Source organism: Magallana gigas, chromosome 1, assembly GCF_963853765.1.
Source record: "Magallana gigas chromosome 1, xbMagGiga1.1, whole genome shotgun sequence".
Lineage (NCBI taxonomy): Eukaryota > Metazoa > Mollusca > Bivalvia > Ostreida > Ostreidae > Magallana > Magallana gigas.
The window spans coordinates 55,205,348-55,226,209 of record NC_088853.1 but is presented as its reverse complement, the minus strand read 5'-3'; the positions used below and the strand labels follow the sequence as shown (position 1 = coordinate 55,226,209).

Here is a 20,862-nt window from a genome sequence, read left to right as displayed (position 1 = left end):
CATTCGTTCACAACTATTTTTATCAAACAACCGATTTATTTTACCGATACATTTCTAAATCCTTAAATGCCATATTTCCGCGATCTAATTTAATAAAACGTTAATACACGTGTACACAAAGTATTTTCTAAAGATATTGCTACATGTATATATCAAGAAGTCAGAAATTTATATTATTTCGAAATAAAATTTAAGAATAATTTTGCGGCATTTTATAGCAGCTCTTAAATACAAACTATGTACACAATGCCTCAAACATTTTCATTGGCCTGCCTTATATACTTTTTTATGTGACAAAATAAATCACATCAATTTAAATACTTTAATTCCCTTTAAATGTAGCTCAAACATTAAACGTACCGGAGAAGAAAATGATGTTTCTATTTCAAAAGGATAAGGATAATTCATTAATCAGCTGTAAATGTTGGAGCATTTCTTTCGTTAAATTTCCACTATAGTACGGGATCTTCATCATGATTTTACTTTTGTGGGAAGCTGATATTAGATTTGTTCATTAACGACCAATTAAAACTAAGTCATCTGTAGGCTACTACGAAATCAAAGGATCTCATTTGAAAGGAAAGACACGTTCATATATGCAAAAATCACTAAAATTTAATCGATAAACTACTGTAAAATTACACTAGTTTTAATGCATTGTTTACATCGGTGGGTCTTTGTGACGTCATAAATCCACAAAATCAAGAACGATAAGCGGGCAAGAATTTTTTCAGGTGCTCAGTTTTCACGGTTATTTCTCAGTAATGCAAAGGCAAAAAAATCTTACATCATGTATTTTAACATTTGTTTATACCAAGCTTTATATTCATGAAAGAAAATCATAGTGTTAAAAATCGTTTCATATGACCTTTAACAGAAGGGAACAATGATTATACAGAAATGGCAACGATGTCTTATAATTATTGGAAATACCAACAGATTTTGAATTCAGAAGTTAAAAGAACAGCTATAAGGGAAATTGATTGTAAATGATGTAGAAATATCATAAAGAACAAAGTAACTTGCAAAAATATCCCATTCTGTTTACGATATAATCGTTCATTGAAATGGTTTTTTTTGTCGATTCCATTGTTCAAAGACAGCTTTTCTAGAGAATCTTTTAATATATATTATTAATTTCGTTAAAAGCTTTTCAAGGAGAGTTCTTTGATAGAAATTCATTCAATTTTAATTTATATTTTTTCTGCGAAAAAGATACACGTATTAGGCTGGTGGTATATAATACAAAGTGTAATTGTTTAAGCAAAGCAAAAAACAAAACCTAAAAACCATCATTAAATTTTATACTTAAATGTGAAACAAGCACAGAATGGTTCACCTTCTGATTGGTAAATATTTGAATGAAGTGATATTTACAACAGTACTGCTGTGTGTTGTATCATTGTACGAGGGAGTGACATCTGCGGTTGTTCCCGGTGAAAGGTATCGTGGTCCCGTTGTTCGGGTGTTGGAGATCATTGGACAATAGCAGTGTGTCCGAGAATGTAGACACAGACCCAAGCTATGTCGGGGAGTCAACTACCGGAAACAGGAACTGTTGTGTGAACTCGTGTCGGCCATCGACAAAACGGAAACCAATCACGACTATGTTAGAATTGAACTTAATCAGGTATTGTTTTATCTCTTCTGTTTTTGACTGGTCAATAATACGTAAGAAATGTTCATAATACGAAGTATCAATGACATTTTTTTAAGATCATACATTTTTAATATTGCTTGTTTTATCATATGTCCTGAGGAATTAGAGTTTGTTAGAAAAACGGGCTCCTTATATTAAAGGGGGAATAATAAAGCATTCTTGTAAATTTACAAGATATAGAAAAATATTCTTTAAAAAAAGCTGTAAATTGTGTGCAAGAACCTTCAAATGGTTAAGAGGCTAATTTTTTTTAAATCATAGCGTTTTAGATACCAATTATAATTTTTTTTCTGCATCTTGTAAACAATGTAAGTTAGAATGGTAATGTTTAAATTGAATGAAAGATATATCATAGAAAAAAGTTAAGAAACGTGAGTTTGCAAAATAAAAATAAAAAAGGATTTCTCAGGGTAAAAATGCACCGATTAACCAAAATCCCAGGTACGCTTAGTTACAATACCAATTTGAGACCTACATGTACTGTATAGTTCATAGCTCGCAAATTGAAGCCAGTAAATGGAAAAACAAATAAATGATAATTCTTTCCTACTTTTGAATATTGACTTGGTGTGTTTTATCAACGGCAAAATAAAATACATTGCAGGAACACCTATAAGTAAAGTTTCAGCGATTGAAATTCGCAAAATTTGTTATTAAAAAAACCAAACCAAACCTAACAGACAGTTACATATAATGTACATGTCTATGTTAACCAAAGTAAATAACATGATTTTATAATCAACCGTGACCATCTTGTAGACTGTAAATGTACCAGAAATGAACCAGGAATGTCTGGCGTGCTCCTCAGACGATCAGTGTGTGAAACTGTCCAGTAAGAAAGTCCATTGTGTTCGAGGTGGGTTAAATGTCGATTATTTTATACAGACAATGTAAATCTGTTCACATAATATAAAATGAAACTAATTAAACAGTGATCCTCATTTCTTAAAAATAATCAATATATTTGTTTCATTGATATGTCTTTTGCTGCAACAAAAAGAGTTGGCACATGCTTATATTTTATTTCAAGATCAATAAAAATAAATACCCATTAAGTTTAAAAGAAACATGCATAAGTCTAGCTTATCAAAAGAAAAAGCCAATAGTCACTTAAGTGTCAAAGCTTACAAAAAAATTGGTCGAGGAGTATCATATATGCATTAAATTAAGTTTCATCATGGAATAGAAAAATCATCAAAATATTGTAATGACTACCACATCCCTGCAACAAATATTTCAACAGTGACTATGAGGCCTACAAATTTAGCGAAAAACTTAAAGACCGTAATGAAGTGTATGACCTGATATTGAGAAGGTGCAAGACTGGTGAAAATTATATCCCCATATTTGTTTACTTTCAATAAATTTTTATGTGTATAACAGTATATGCTTTCATAGATAAACTAAAACAAGGTGGCTTACTTACAACAACCTGCCATCTCCAATCCCCTGGGGAGACAAACACTCTCCCTGTGGACATTTATTCTAATGTATAAGCTCTAAATGCTACCACGTGTTACTCACTTCTACTGTTAAAGTTTTGAATATTTAACCTTCATTGACAGATTCACCATCTGGCATTTATACCGAAATCATTTTAAGTGTTCTGCTTATTACCGATTGTTGTTAGCCAATTAATACTTTTCTATTAACAAGTCTATTTGCTTATTTAGAAATTACAACAAATTGTCGAATTTTGATCATAAAACTTCCTTATTCATTATATTCAATAATTAGGAACTAAATATTAACAAGCAAATAAAGACAACTCAATGATCTGGTTATAGCTATCTAACGAAATAAAAAATGGGTTTTTGTTCTATTTGCATCGTACTTAAAATTCCAAATACATTTACACAGTTGAAGTTTTGCGGGATGCTATAACAATTGTATTAAAGAAACCGGAATGTTTGCCTTATGTTTAATGCTTTCAATATTAAACTCTAAAATAACAAGATAAAATGTTCCTGTTGCCTTTATCACATAATCTCAGTGCTCAGTAATAAGCCATGTATACATGTACCTGACATTATTCTTTCTAATTAACACACTTTAAAAATGACCAAAACATTTTTTTCGTTGCATTTTACAAACTCTAGGGGGTGCCATTTTATAATATAACTGCATGTTAATTGGCATTCTTATAATAGAGAGAGAGAGAGAGAGAGAGAGAGAGAGAGAGAGAGAGAGAGAGAGAGAGGGGTGGATGGTAGATTTTGGAAGAACGAAATAGATATAGAGAGAAAAGGTAAAGGGAGTGGGAATGGAAAGCGATATTATTTGTTAGTCTGCCCCACATGATATTCAAATATACACTTCAAAAGAATAAGATCTTCATTGTTTAGTACTTTTAAGAAACACGTATTAAAGCCGTTGATTTTTTTTATTAACGGTCAATGTATTGTATTTCCTTTAAATAATCAATACAAATCTGCATTTTTGTAATATTGTTGACAGCTGTTTCCAACCTTGCGTTGCATAAGCCTGCAAAACAATCATCAACGTTAACATGGGCAGGAGTGGCCTACTCAGCCAATTTGGCAGTTGATGGCAATAACGGTACAGACTTTGTCGTAGACTTGTGTACCAGCACAGAGGGTGGAGACACGAATCCGTGGTGGTTGGTGGATCTGCAGGCTATGTATTCCATCAGATCTGTCAGAATATTCAATAGAGGAATGGACGAGTGGGGACAAAGTAAGGGTAAACAGAAACATTGTTAAACGAACTACCGGTATAGTCTTCAAGTAACGATAATGTAAAACGACGTAAAATAGTGGTGTACAGCTTTGATTACATCAGTGAAAATAAAACGGGGAAAGCCTTTTATCTTTTACGTTTTTATTTTTAGCAAGGAGAAAAAAAATACAAAATATATAAGAAAAAATGAAATATATGCATGTTCTCGAATTATTAGTTATTGGTTCACATTAATATATGTTTTGTTTTTTTACTTAGATGTGTCAGACCGGCTGCGGAATGCTACCGTCATTGTAGGGCTGACAGAGTCAGATGTCAACACTCCCTGTGGTTTCTTTGCTGGTCCCGGTACTTTGTCACAGCTGGTAGTCATCGCCTGTCCGACATTACCACAGGGGAGATTCGTAAAGATCTCCATAATCACTGAGTATCTCACTCTTTGTGAAGTTGAAGTGTTTGGATACTCTGTCTAATTATTATTACTGATGCCTCAACGAAACGATTCTCTTTCTGACCAAATAATTATGTATATGTTGAGGTGAGGTTTTTTAATAGCTGAATGTTCAGTTTTACATCTGTATTAAAACTTTCTATTTAATGATTGCTTTAATTGTTTTTATTTATAAAACTGCAAGTACTTGATATACAAATAAAAAGCTTTTTATAAACTATTTTATCACGTGTAGAGTATACCATCCGTGTGATAAGCCTTTGCTTTTCAAACGAATGATGTTTTAACAAATACTTCCGGGTAGACACAGCATACTGTGGAATCATTAGAATTCGTGGTGGCTCAATTTTCGTGGTATTAGAGGGTAGCCCTCGCCCACGAATTTACATCCTCAAAGAAAACTAATTATGAAAGATTTAGTTTACCTACTTAAACTGAAAACTAACGCATCCATGAAATTACATCCCCGAGAATAAGCAAAACACCCACAATCCACGAAAATTGGCCCACACGAAATAACATGAATCCACAGTAGTTGCAGGTCTTCAGCTCCCGGTCTTAAATAAATTAAGATGGACGACCAGGGAGCTACAGTGCCAACCATTGAAAAAATTGTATATTTATTGCCCGCAAAAATCTGCAATAGTTTTGGACTGATTACTCTTCTGTGAAAACAAGTAATATCATTCAATTGTGCATGCAATTTACTACTGATATCGTCTCCTTACTTGCCTCAGATTTTCTTCGGAGAACGCTATACCGACCTCGGAAAATTAAGAATGTTAAATTTTCAGCGAGATCGAGAGTCACCATTGTTACATGTAAACAAACTGCAACACTTCTCTTTACGGGGCTGGTAATGGTGCTTTAAAGGAGACAATATCAGTAGAAATGGCATGGCGAATTTAATGGTGCTAATTGTGTTCACAGAATCATTCCAAAACTAGCGCACGTTTAAGTTCGCAATAAGTATACAGTTTTTCCACTTTTATTCCACCACACGTATCTCAATGTTTTCAACTTCGAATCATTAGGCCAGTGTTTGTTTTAAAAAACATGAACAATTGTTTCTCGTTCGAGTCAATTCAAACTACATAGACTTCGCAATTCCGTGTATGTTAACAACGTAATTATACAAGTATTCTGATCAGTATTTCCATCAAATGAAGTAATTAAGCTCTAAGAAAAATTGAGAGATAAAATAATATTTTTAAGTTTATTTCAGTGAAATTTTACATAAAAACAGTTAAATTAACTCCGAAATAATAACTAACTTGTATTGCACGATGTCACTATTCTGCCTCAAGAAGACAGATAGCTTATCAATGACTTATTCCTGAATTCGGTAAAAAGCTACAATAAAACGAAATGATAATAAGTACATAATTAACTCAAATATGACACCAAATTACACATTTCCTCAATTTCCTAAAAGCTAAACACTGCTCGTAAATATGCACTTGCGCCGTATTTCTCTATTACCACCGTTATCTCTACAACCCCTTTATAAGTTGCAGACCTCTTCGCAGTTAAATCTATTTCGCTGTAGAGGTCTCACCTGTGTGGACATACATTTTGCCTCGCCTTGTTACTCGATCGCAATAAAAATATAAAGCTTTACGCACTTTTTTCATGCCTAGAGAATATTATCACCAAATAAACTGGTCAAAATATAATAACAAACTGAATATGCAAATAAAATAAGAACTAAATGCATAAAAATCCAAAGACCACGAAAGGAATACTATACCTCAGCGACGAGTTTCCGGTGTAACGAAATCGAAGGGTTCATACACCAGGTACCTGTGTGGCGGTGACAATTTACGAGCGGTGTTCAGCTTTAAGACAATATTAGGGTTCTGAGCAATTCATGCATTCAGCACACATTATATAGAAAACAAGCATATACTGCAAACATACATGTGTTTGACCTATTTTTGACGCTACAGATTGACCGTAGAATAAAGTTTAAATCTTCATACACAATATCATGAATTATAACTATTAGATGCACGTTTACAATACTTATTTCTATTATATTAGGACAACAATCATTTCGCTAATTATAAAGTTTATCCCCCCTTTCTTAGGAAAACAATGGAAAATATATAAAATAGGACGAACTTTAAATTGGTCAATAACCAAAAGGGTTTACGGAAAAGGGTCGCCAAGCAAAGTTCTGGATATTTTACTATTTTTAATAAACACTTGGTTGGTGTAAAAAACAAGAAGGTTAAATTGCTACTTAAAGGGGCATGGTCACGATTTTGGTCAATTTTTTTTTCTGTTTTTATTATTTGCAATGCTTTAGGAATGCATTTCTAATGATTAAATGAAATGTGGATGCCAGAACCACAACCTCTGCTTAATTTCGTGGGAAAAGTTTTTAAACATTATGTGAAGTTGTGTTTTTTATACATACATTTAGGTAATTTGTAGGAGTCAAACAATATAGATCACTGCTTTAGAAGACCTCTTCGTGATTTTCTTGCAAACAATGACGCTAAATGAAGACTCCTGAAATTACATCAACAGCGGGACCAAAAAACCTCATAGATCACTCACATCAACAACGAAATTTTGTTGTAAAAAAATAAAGTAATTAATAAAATATAATGATAATAACATTAAATATATTTTTTCAACCTTAAATACAACATCCCATCTAATGGTCTCATGTGTGTACGACTGTAAGCCTACCCCCCCCCCCCCCCCCCCAAACACCTCAAACACTCACACTGGTTTTTACGAAATTTCATTTTACTAATGTATAGTAGAACATATAACTGTTAACAACTCTGTTAATAAATCCACGCCTTATCGTCTTTACATAATACAATGAACTCTTGGTATTCGATAAGCATCTTTATATCGGGATCGATATCCTAAATAATTTAACACAACGATATCAAAATCCCGCGAAGAAGTTAGTAAGAATGGCACGGTTAACGCGGTTGTCTCTTTTGTTGTGCGTAGCATGCATGTCTTTGACTTTCTTCTTTGGATCAGGCTTCTCTCAGATGCAGTTTGGATTATTGTGCAAGGATTACGGTTCATGTGATTGGAAACCAGATACGGTACACACTGGATGCTTGTCCAGTGATGTAACTGTTTTAACATTTGAACGATTTGATTCAAGCAGTCACGTAGCGTTGTCCTGCACGTCAGTACAGTTGATTTATATTGAAAATACAGAGCTCACGTGCAGTGAAATTTCTACTCTTTTTACAACGCTGAGACCCCTTTTAGTTCAAATCACCGACCCTTTGTCTTCTTGCGTAAGTATTGACTATAAATCAAAAATAATTTAGAGTCACATGAAGGGGGGGGGTGTCTCTTTCAATTTTTATTTTGCACACATTAGAAGCATGTTGTGAATATTTTATTGTTCATATCATAGGAGGTTACCCCGTATCTTACTACATATATGATGCATGGAGGATCTACCAGGGGTGTGGAGGTTAATATTTTTTATTATTATTTTTTTCTGCAATTTATTATTAATTTTTGCATCATGTACATGTTATAATTTAATGTGTTTTAGACCATTCAACACCCTGCCACGGATCTTAAAATAAAATCCCAAGAAGAGAGCTTACAGGAGACTTCACCCTCTCTGCAAGGAGGATCTACCAAGGGAGTGGAGGTTGATAATTATTTTTTTCTGCAATATGTATTGTCCCCAAACTATGGCCGTCACTGTATTAATTTTTGCATCATATACATAATATAATTTAATATTTTCAAAACATTGTGTAACCATTAGCCTAAAATTTATTTTACTGTATGCGAATTCCGTGGTTAATGTTTAATGCCCCAAAAATTGTCGTTTGAATGCGTTTTTATAGGTTCTGTTCATCCGCGCACAGTTTTCTATATAAACCATAGTACGAAGTGTTTAGAAACAGACTATAGGGTAGCAAGGGACAGTTTGGAATAAAGTACCCGTCAATATTTTTGTAAAATTGAGAGTTGCTGTACTTGAAGGCTTATGAGTGTTGCTAAAATTCATGAAAGGATTTTTAATGATTATCATTACTTAGAGGGGTGTGTCTTGTTGAAATTGATATGCAATATGTAGGCCCCTTATGTTAGGTACATGAGAATCAGAAGTAAAACGCGAAACCTGCGGCTATGACTGTTGTGCTGACTTTACACATTGAAATTGCAAGTTAGAGACGGGAGGTAAAATAACACAAAAAGTAGGTGCATGGGACATTGTAAACTATACACCGGTAAGTTTCTGACATGTGATAATGCAACATGCACGCGGTACGGAAGGTCAACCCTCTGCAGAGAATTAGCTTGGGGAGGTCTAAAAAGCTGAAAAATCATGAAAAATTAGCAAAATATGAAAGGGTCGAAATCTCATAAAAACCAGTATGTAGAGAATTTTACAGGTTTTGACAAGTCATTTTCTTCAGAAATTGGTGATTGGCCTTATAAAGAGTGAATTAAAGGTATTTGTGCTGAATGGGAACAGAGGAAATTCTAGTTACAGAGTTCCGATGACATGCATCCCTTGGCTACAATGAATTGTATCAAAAAAACTGTCCTCTGCCACCTAGGCGACCTTGACAGGAACTCTTCTACGTTGGAGGTGTGAAGGAATATGAAACTGAATTGAAAAATCAACAAGTATATATTTTTTGGGATTTAAACCATTTTAAGGTAGGAAACAAACATTTTATGACGATAGAGAGTTAAAAGGATGTCTAAAGTGAAAAAGTGAAGCGGGCAGTTAATTCAAATATACGTATTTCTATCGTAACAATCGGCCGAAGTTGAGGCAGATTTTCCCGAATCACTTTGTGTGGCACTGGACTGAGATTCGGAAGAGACGTCCGTCAAAAATTTTTCAGTCTCGACGAATCTCGCTGAGATTAGGTTATGGTGTCCATGAAGACTTCTACCAAAATTGTGAAATTTATGGCCCCTGTCTCAGGGGTTCAGGCTCTAAGGTAGGGCCAATATAGCCATATAGTAAAAATGTAGTAAATCTTAGAAGATCTTCTTCTCTACTCCCATATATATTTGTTAAAAACTAAATGCATGATTATGATGTCCATGAAACCCTCTACCTACATTGTGAAATTAATGGCTCCTTGGTCAGGGGTTCTGGCTTAAGGGTGGGGCCAATATGGCCATATAGTAAAAATGAATGAAATCTTTGAAAATCTCTTCTCTACTCCCATATATTTGGAAAATAAAATAATGAGACTTTAATATTTTTTGAAAAAAATTGATAGAAAGAAAACAATTTCACAATTTCTTTATATATTTCTTATACCAGAATGTGAAGTGCTTCATCCTAGAAGGACCAGAGACGAGGGCAATAACTTCAAGGTACTCCGCAACAGGAAAGACGACAAAGTTTCTGTTCTCATGCCTGGTCGATGAGGATACAGAACCCCACATTATAAGCACCTTTAAGGAGGATTTGAAGAACAGGCTGCTGCCTGGATCAAGTTATAAACTGCTGTCTACCACATATAATCAGTACGGATACGAACTGAAAACAGATTCAATTGTAAGTATATGTATTACAGTATAGCTGAAATCATATTTCTTTTAAATGTTTAACTTTAAAATACATTGATAAATAATTTAAATTCTTTTCCAATTTCTTATCCAATGTTTTGAAACAAGACTCCACATGGAAAACAATATCAGCTTTACAAGAACAATAAATATGTAAGCCAATGCTTATTAGTGATAACTCGATGTAATGTTTAAATATTTTAACAATAAAATGCTTTGTTTGGTGATTCATACGGGATATGAAGGTAGCGGTCATTGCAGAAAAAATACGTTACCATGTTAGCGATGCCGCCACCTTCATATCCTGCATGAATCGCCAAAGAAACCATTTTATTGTTGAGTGAAGCAATGTGCTGGTATACACATTTGTTACGCAGCACATTCCACAACATATAAGCAGCCATTTCAAATTTATGCTCATGTATTCCCTTTAGAAGACAGAAAATGTCACATTTAATTGCTCATTCTGCTAAAACGGTGGAGATATCAAGGTGCAAAATTCATGAGCTTTCTCGGATATCTCATATCTATTGATTGCTTAAAAAAAATGTAACTGGAGATACCCTTAAATTATAACAAAATATCTGTGACCCAATGCTCACCAGTGATACCCCCGCTCTAATGTGAATATGCAAAATAAGCAAAGTTGTCATTGAACAGGAAGTTGGGGTTCGATTGGTACAAAAATATACCCCCACAATATGGGCATGCCTAAACAAAAAGTGTGTTAAAATTTCAAGCATCTGCGATAAATAGTTACTGAGAAATCTTTGACGAAAATTTGTTTGAAATTTTTGGGTAAAAATAAACAGTCATCATTTAACAGGAAGCTGACGTCCGATTGGTACAAACATATATCCCAGCATATGGCATGCCTTGACAAACACTGTAAAAATTTCAAGCATCTGCGATAAATAATTGCTGAGAAATCTTTGAGGGAAATTTGTTTGAAACAAAGTCGTCTTTTAACAGGAAGTTGACGTCCGATTGGTACAAAAATAAATTCCACAATGTGGTATGCCTTTACAAACACTGTGTTAAATTTTCAAGCATCTGCGATAAATAGTTGCTGAGAAATCTTTGACGGAAATTTGTTTGAAAATTTTGGCAAAATATAAACAGTCTTCTTTTAACAGGAAGTTGACATCCGATTGGTACAAAAATATATCCCACGATAAGGCATGCCTAAGCAAAAAGTGTGTTAAAATTGACAGCATCTGCGATAAAAAGTTGCCGAGAAGTCTTTGACGAAAATTTGTTTGAAAATTTTGGGTAAAAATAAACAAAGTCATCATTTAACATGAAGTTGACGTCCGATTGGTACAAAAATATATCCCACTATATGGCATGCCTAAGCAAATAGTGTGTTAAAATTTTAGGCATTTGCGATAAATAGTTGCTGAGATGGATGCGACAGTAATTTTAGTTATGTACGGATAGACGGACACACACAAAGGTTAAACAGAATACCACCTTCTCCTTCAGAGAAAAATTTGTTTATGCATGGCGGACGATGCACAACGATGAACAAAGACCGAATTGCAATATGTTACTATTCTAACTATAACAATAGACAAAAAGCTCACGGATATCACTAAATATGTTAAAAGATAAGTTTCCTAATGGTGACATGTTTAACAGTGAATTTCATAAACTGACTGTACACAAATAATACCTTTTATCCATTATAAATTGTTATGCAGGTGATGCAGACAGGAGCCTTTTTGACAGAGAACCAAAATCAGGTGCAAGAGGCATTCTGCAGAACAACAGTCCTGAATCTCAAAGAGTCATCTGCCGTGGAAAATGGCAAGAGAATCTCCATAGGGCAAGTGAAGGTCACTGAAGTATGTAACAAACATCAAAGCTTTACCCACATTATCCTTGTGCTTTCTTATTACAGCTTGAAACAAAAATTTATTTCAGTAGTCAGTATTTTAATTTCAAAACTAAAACTTTATCAGAATGCTTTTTGACTTCTCCACACCAAATCACATATCAATATTGTTTCAGTTCAATGTAATAAGTTCAAATTATAGCAAAATAATTTAATTAGTTAATGGATTTATTCAATGTGTTTTGCCTTGCACCACACCAGATAAGGTATCAGGTTACTATATTGGCTCACATATATTTGATTTCAAATACAATAGGAACCTTTTTCTTTGACGCAACTGGCATTATAAAATCTTGAGTTATTTTTTCCTTAAACGCAAGTGGCATTTTAAAATCTGTTTTTTTTCTACTACATTCCTTTGTAATTTCTAACCTTTCAACAATCTCTACTTCATAATTACTACTTATTCATACGAATACAAAATTGCGTCTGCAGACAGACAGGGTGATACCAATATCACCCTTAACTTCGTTTGCAGGGGTATACAAATGTAATTAATTTAATTTTTACTGACACTTACCTTCGAATTATTCAGCATTCATTTTGTAATTAGTAATGGCCGTCTAAATCAAAGAATAATTTCTTGAACAAATTCATCCTGGAAAATCAACATTAACATTATACATATAAAATGGTGTAAATTTTTTTTATCTTCATTCAAAAGATAAATTATCTTCACATTGTGCAGTAATTTTCTGACTTATTCAAAACAAGATGCCTGATCGCCTTGATAGTCACATGAGTAGCATTACCCTAAGACTAACCATATAAAGGTTAATGTGTTTGCATTTGGGGTACTCATATGTTTCAAGTAAAGATGTTCTCATGGGCTGAATTAATATATCTAAAGGTAGCTAAACACAGTTTCGTATAAAATCCAGGGGGGGTTTCTCTGGGGAAAAGCATGATGGGTAGGGATTTTCCTGCTATTTTTATGCGGTTTACATGAAAATCAAATTTTTAAACTCTCAGTTGCATAATATAGTGAATTATCTTTCGAATACATGAAAAAAGTATGTAGAAAAATTTTAAAAATTAATTTTGTGAGACTCTAAAATAAAGGGCGGTAACTCCAAAAACATCCCGATTTTACACATGCAGAATTTCATGAATTTTTAAGCGGGTAACATAGCTCTTTAAAAAGCTGGCGAATGTACCCTGAAAATACTATGAAATGATGCCTAAGGACTTGTTCTTGAAAATGTACAGAAATAAAACTGGCTGGTTTGGTTGCATTCCGCTTTTAGGGGGAGCCTAAAATGCATGGGTGTACTACATTTAGAGGCATCCTTTTTTTCTATTTTCCGCATGTTTTGAGTGCCCAATAAATTCTAGCATTAAGTTACATGTGCATTATTTTTAAATATTTACAAAATTCACGATTTTATCTTTCTATTGATATATAAATATGTATGTAACATATTTTAACAATTTATTTTTATAGGGGTCAGTTTTGCTTGCCCCTCATCTGAAAACGTCCTTATTACGTTACATATAAAACTGTTTTACACCCAAATGTTTTTGAAATAAGACTGTCAATGAATTCTTTGATGATACACAGATATAAATCAGATTTGAAAGGACTATGTGCGGTTTTATGCATTTTTTGCCCCCAAAATTAAAGTTTATAAAGAGCTTTAAAAATAAGGTGGAAGATAGTTAAAATCATCTTGAAAATAAAGGTGTATAAGGTTAACACCACAGTGACGTCATAATGTAGAAATGACGGCATAAAGATTGCCTTATTTTGATAAATTGATGTTTTGTAGCAAAATATGGGTGTTTTCTGATCGTTTTTCGACTGGGAAACATCGAGCGCAGGCTTGCTCAAGTACCATTTTTTAATTTAATGTGTATAATTATCTGAAGAAAAACATATGTTAAAATCGTACTTGAGCAGACCTGTACTCTATACTTCCGAAAATGCAAAATAAAAAGCAAACATGACAATATTTTCAATTTTTTGGCAAATTTGCTGGAATTGGGTCATTTAGGTGACGTCATAGATAAACAGCGAATGAGAAATGGTGACTAAAATCAAGATTAAAGTGATAGGCGTTTACTAAACAATGATTTAAGAAGATTTGTTTTTTATACGATACTATTTAAAAATTGATTAAAATTGGGGGCAGATATTTGACCAAACCGCACATACTCTATTGCATCAATGCTATGCTATATATGTCAACTAATCAGATATACAATAAACACAAGTATGAATATTCCATACAGTAACTTCATCTTGAAGGGCATATAAAACTGTAACCAAATGTTCAATAAAAATGAAGAAAAAAAACAGTTGCAAAATGTCACCTCAGTGACTCAGCTAGGTCAATTTTAATAAAAATCTTCATATTAAATTTGTATATGATCTATCTATTAGATTTATTAAGGTCTTCCGTTTCCAACGGAAGACCTTATTGTTATTGCTTTGTTTCTTTTTCCCTATTATTAAGGTCTTCCGTTTCCAACGGAAGACCTTATTGTTTTCGTTCGGTTTCTTTTTCCCTATTATTAAGGTCTTCCGTTTCCAACGGAAGACCTTATTGTTTTCGTTCGGTTTCTTTTTCCCTATTATTATTAAGGTTTTCCGTTTCCAACGGAAGACCTTATTGTTTTCGTTCGGTTTCTTTTTCCCTATTATTAAGGTCTTCCGTTTTCCAACGGAAGACCTTATTGTTTTCGTTCGGTTTCTTTTTCCCTATTATTTTTTTTCTTACGTATTTTGTGTACGCGATTTCTCACAAACTACTCGGCCGATTTACATGAAACTTTCCGATCTGATAGATATTGCTCTGAACCTTGTTGCAAATTTTTTTTAATAATGACGTCACTTCCGTTTCTGAGATATTAAAGATTTAACGATTTTTAGAGGGTCAACTTGTCCACGAAGGTTCTCATAAACTTAAAATGATATTGAGTTGAAAATTTCAGGAATGATAGATAAAAGATTGTAGATATGTAATAGGGCATTTATAATTTTTCAGCGCAAAAAGCGCCAGAGCTCGGTAGCGCTCAAAAAATGAGATAAAAAAGCGTTGTGATTTTGCATGGTTTTCTTAGTTTATCTTTTTTCCCGGAAATAATTTGTTAACACATGTTAAACAGAAAAGATTAATGTTTAAAAGGTCTTTAATTTGACATCAAGAAAAAGGAGCTGGTCCCTCCAGTCAGGGACCTAGAGTTCTTGAAAGATATCGCTTTATAACTCAAAAGTGGTTAAGATTTCGATATGGCTGTCGCTGCAAAAGTTTTTCATTATGATCTTATTAATGTCGTGGTAATAATATTTTGTTCGTGCATTGCGTAATATGAGTGTAAAATGCCAGACTTGCTACCATGTATTTGTGTTTTTTTGGCAAATAAACTGGGTGTTTGTGCGTAAAACTGACATAAAGGGTACCAGTTTACATACTGAAAGTGTTTAAACATTTTAGTTTTTTCTAGTGAAACACATTATGGATAAAAGAACTAATTCTTTGCAATGCCTTTGAGTTGCTTTAAAAATCTAGATGGATTCGGAGCTGTGTATATGAACACCCTTGCCCGCGGCCGAGGAAATAGGTCGCGGCTGGACTAGCGAGCGATCTGCCGTTATATAATACACAAGATCTGCGTCCAGCTGTAATGCACACATGCGTTTATTTATGTAGATTCAAACACAAAAATTCCGATTTTAGTAGTAAATAAAAACAGATTATACTTTTACCTACTGCCATAGCAAGTGTACCAGGTTACATGCGGAAAGTGTTTAAACAGTTTAATTCTATTATAGGGAAACACATTATGGATAAAAGAATTGCTTCTATGCAATCCATTTGAATCGCATTTAAAATTTAGCGGGATTTCGAGCTGCATGTATGTAAACAATTACACGTATCCGAACCCTTGCCCGCGGCCGAGGAAATAGGTTGCGGCTGGACTTACAAGCGAGCGGTCTTCCGTTATACAATACACAAGATTTGCGCCTTGTTGTAATGCACACATGGGTTTATTCATGTAGCTGCAAACACAAAGAATTCCAAATTTAACGATATTAAAGAGTAAAAGAAAAACGATTATACGATTAACTACGAAGTAATGCTGTTTTTGGTATCGTATTTGAAAAAAAAATAGTATGGCTGTCATTGAAATAAGGCGTTCTTTGTGATCTTGTCTATGTCATGAAATAGTATTATTGTTGGAAAATAAAATTAAGTTATCAGCCTGCAAACATGTCAAACCTACCACGTAGGGTGTACATTTTCATAGCGCGGCATCTCCTCGGCCCGTGGACAATCGGACAACCGATTCGCTGTAGTCTAGGACACATGCTTCTCGTGTTTATACGTTATCACACATTTGAATGTTCATTCATTCTCTGTTGAATTTTATTTTCAATCAATATATTGGTTAACGATGCAAATCATTGATTTAAATCAAAGTGCGTAAAATAAAAATAATAACCTGCTAACAATGTTTTACAGTCGTACTAGTTGAAATGTAAATACATTCACCCGTGTCTATTTCTGACATTTTGCTGCTAAGAATTTAATGCATTACATTACCTACTTCAACAAAATATAGTCGATATTCACAACATGATTATTCCAACACACATCTAAAGTATCTGTAATCTGTTATAATTCAGTTGGCTAACAAAATATTAGAATCTTTTTATGAGCTGAGAGAGAGAGAGAGAGAGAGAGAGAGAGAGAGAGAGAGAGTGGTAGACATTGAAAGTTGAAATATATTTAAAAAGCGTTCGAGATAAGGCAGCTTAAGTGGTACAATGTTACATGCTTGCTGTAGGTGCGGGCACGATAAAACTAACCATTTTTAAACAAGTTGAAGTTTTTTTTTATATTTAGGGTGTAAAAGACTAAGAGTCACACTATTGTTTTAACCTTTTTCAATGGTAGTCTGATTCATATAAAAGAATATTCATTGCTTATTTTATTCTTTTATTGATTTGATTTTTTTTAATTGAAATTATATTCTGAAAGAATATGCAAGTTTTAAAAAAGTTTATGTACATTCGGTGAGTAAAGGTTTTGATTGGATTGGAACAGTTTAAGATCGAGTAGAGGACAGTCACATGATTAAAAATACTTCTTAGTAGATAAGGGAAATTTTCAAATCGAATGGGCTATGCATATTCAGGCACACTCGAATATTTAATACATAAATTTTATTTATTTTAATAAAACGTCTGTATGATGTATTATGTATTTGCTGTCTGATTAGGCCTGTTCTTTCCCAAAAGAAGCGCTCATCGATCGCGTAAAGAACGTTCTGTAAAGTACAACACCTGATTGGAGTACATGATCATATGTATTTTATAAAAGTGAAATTGTAGAGGTTATGGAGTCAATAAGCAAATCAAATTTGCCAATTAAGCAATAGCAGTTATCCAATGCCTATGGTTGATAATTTTACAAGGTAAGTTAAATACATGTTAATAGGAATTTTAAAGCACTTCCCGCCCCCTTGTCAAGAGCTTCCGTTTCCTGCATTCTTTTCCTTTATTAACGATTTTTGTGCACGCATTTTCTCGGAAATGGATCAAATTTTGTTACACGGCCCCGATAAGAAGACCCTTAAAATTTCTCTCTCAAATATATCTATCAAGAGCGGTCTAAAGTTTCAAACACTGGTGGCATGAATAACATTTAGATTATTTTGTGCAAATTATTAAAGGAATGAATTCAATATTCATTTGTTTTATACGATATAAAATGGTTTTGGACAGTTTACGCTTTACAAACCGCGAAGAATTACACATTGCGAAATTGTAAAATTTACAAATTGTGAAAGTTTCTAAATTTATCATTAAAATTTATAATTTTAGACGGCCCATGCAGTAAGTTTCTCTAGCCGAGTCCTTCTTTGAACAGCGCATCGATTGAACATTTCAGCTTGGTTTGCCACAAGAGGGTGAAACGACCATGATATTTGACAGATTTGGCTAAAAGGAGTAGTTTAAAAGTTATGGATACAAAACACAAGTCATTACATTAGATTATATCTTGTAGGAGAAAAAAAATAGTGAATATACGTTTGCCATAAATACAAAATTTTATCATGAGAATAGTTTAACATTTAGATCCGCCGAATATTTCTATTTCTCTTCATTGTTTGGTGCCTGATTTGAAATTATAACGTTTCGAGGTATAATGAGGGGATGACAAACGATATCGGCAGTCTTACTCCCACAGTTTCCTGAATCACGGCCTGAATATTTTGTAATGCAATACAGAAAAAAAGTTGTTCAAAAAGATGTTCCTAACAATATGCAACCGTCAAAATTTCGTTAAACGGCCCCTAAAAGGAGATAAGGGCTGGCCCCTAAAACCTACTTTTTTTATATATCTCTAAAACGGTAACGAATTTCTAAACACTTGTTGAACAAAATGTGTTCAGAATTAAATGACCTTTTATTTGATATCAAGAAAAAGGGGCTGGCCCCTCAAATTAGGGGACCAAAGGGCTCTATAGTCTTTAATATGTAGCCCTTTACTGAGAGATATTTTGTGAAATGTTATAGAAGCAAATATGTTTATCTCACAGTTATGTATCCAAGCATTGTAATGATTTTGTTATGTATTACGTAATTAAGGGTTTTTAGGGGCCAAAAGTCCAAAGTTTTGATCACCCATATCTCAGAAAGGAAAAATATTCTGTAATGCAATACAAAAGAAAAGTTGTTCAAAAAGATGTTCTTAACAATATGCAACCGTCAAAATTTCGTTAAACGGCCCCCTAAAAGGAGATAAGGGCTGGCCCCTAAAACCTACTTTTTTTATATATCTCTAAAACGGTAACGAATTTCTAAACACTTGTTGAACAAAATGTGTTCAGAATTAAATGACCTTTTATTTGATATCAAGAAAAAGGGGCTGGCCCCTCAAATTAGGGGACCAAAGGGCTCTAAAGTCTTTAATCTGTAGCCCTTTACTGAGAGATATTTTGTGAAATGTTATAGAAGCAAATATGTTTATCTCACAGTTATGTATCCAAGCATTGTAATGATTTTGTTATGTGTTACGTAATTAAGGGTTTTTAGGGGCCAAAAGTCAAAATTTCGATCACCCATATCTCAAAAAGGAAAAATATTTTGAAATGCAGTACAAAAGAAAAGTTGTTCAAAATGATGTTCCTAACAATATGCAACCGTCAAAATTTCGTTAAACGGCCCCTATAATGAGTAACTTAGGTCTTGTAATGCAAAGTTATTTTAAATACACTGTATTATAATAAATAACTAACTTTATCTTAAAATTCCTTCAAGTTTGGAAAACAACATCGGATATGTTTTCCGAGCTTGTCGGAAAGGCCCGAGAAGATACGATTGTTGCCAATCGCAACTTCTCGGGCCTTTCCGGCAAGCTCGGAAAAACACCTCGAATGTATTAACATCACCGGATGTTAGAATTTTATACAAAATGGAGTCGCTTCCCATTAAAATAAACATCGGCTAGACAGTCTTGTATGTCGCTTCTGTGTTATATTTTAGTGTATATCGTTTACTTTACTGTAGTATAGATCACATTTCAACAGATCGTAAAATGTGTTCTATTTATTTCAAGTTTGACAAAAAGGGGGGTTGTCATGGATGCCTAGGTAATACATTCGAGGTGTTTTTCCGAGCTTGCCAGAAAGGTCCGAGAAGTTGCGATTGGATTGCTGCATGACAGTACCAATTAATGGTGTTTCGAAATTGAATTTACAGTAGATGCATAATGATTAAGGCACAGTCAATGAGCTATGCCATTGCCGATGTGAAGCCCACTAGCTCTAGATTCACAATTCTAAATTGAGACCCCACTCCAGCACAATTCCAGTACACCACTGTGCCTTCTTATTGTTAATTAATCTATTCAGAAATTTAAACCAATGTTTTATAAATCTGTTTCTGTGTTTTATGATGAGTACAGCGCTAGCTCACCAATCTTTTTAAAAGATAAGCTTGTGATGTATTTAATAATATCCAATCTTCAAACTTCCGTTAAATGGACCCTATAAGAAATAAGGGATCGGCCCCTAAAACATTCTTTCCCATATATTTTCAGAATGGTAACGAAGTTCTAAACACTTGTTGAACAAACTAAGTTTAGAATTAAAAGACGTTTTATTTGATATCAACGCGGGTTATGTATTTTTTCTGCAATGTCGCTACCTTCATATCCCGAATGAATCACCAAAGAAAGCATTTTATTGTTTAAATATATATGCAACCATCATTTCCTCAAACGACCCCATAAAGAAATAAGGGATCGGTTCCTATGACGTTTACGTTATTTTCCAAATACCAGAAAAATGTATCGAATTTCTGAACATGTATTAATCAAATTTGCTTAAAGTTATAAAATCTTTTAATTGATATCAAGAAAAAGGTTGGGGTGACCCCTCAAATTAGGGTGGCAGCATGATCTGATTTTTTACAATTTTAACCCTTAATTGAGTGATATTTTGTAATAGGTTTTGGAATCAAAAATGTTTATGTTATAGTTAATACCTATGCATTCTAATAATTGATATACTTATCGATATGTACAACCATCGAACTATCGTTAACGGACATTTCATTTGATTTCAAGAAAAAATATAAATTAGAGGACGGGGAGGGGGGTC

General features: G+C 33.6%; 2 protein-coding genes across 2 annotated transcripts in view; one reads left to right on the top strand and one right to left on the bottom strand.

Annotated features, from left to right (window-relative positions):
- The window catches only part of LOC117685463 (uncharacterized), a 68,942-nt gene that overhangs the window by 20,377 nt on the left and 27,703 nt on the right, over nt 1–20,862 (bottom strand). The window lies entirely within an intron of this gene.
- LOC105343123 (fucolectin-like) lies at nt 900–4,902 on the top strand. Its single transcript, XM_066088359.1, has 4 exons — nt 900–1,630; nt 2,420–2,516; nt 4,118–4,363; nt 4,619–4,902. Exons 2-4 carry the CDS (start codon nt 2,438–2,440, stop codon nt 4,831–4,833), a joined length of 540 nt encoding a protein of 179 aa, XP_065944431.1. The 5' UTR covers nt 900–1,630; nt 2,420–2,437; the 3' UTR covers nt 4,834–4,902.

What these genes read in the sequence shown, in the direction of transcription:
- LOC105343123 (XM_066088359.1), top strand. Translation starts at nt 2,438, where the DNA reads ATGAACCAGGAATGTCTGGCGTGCTCCTCAGACGATCAGTGTGTGAAA. An exon ending in GAAAGTCCATTGTGTTCGAG is followed by an intron (nt 2,517 to 4,117) that starts GTGGGTTAAATG and finishes TATTGTTGACAG; the next exon opens with CTGTTTCCAACCTTGCGTTG. An exon ending in CGAGTGGGGACAAAGTAAGG is followed by an intron (nt 4,364 to 4,618) that starts GTAAACAGAAAC and finishes TTTTTTACTTAG; the next exon opens with ATGTGTCAGACCGGCTGCGG.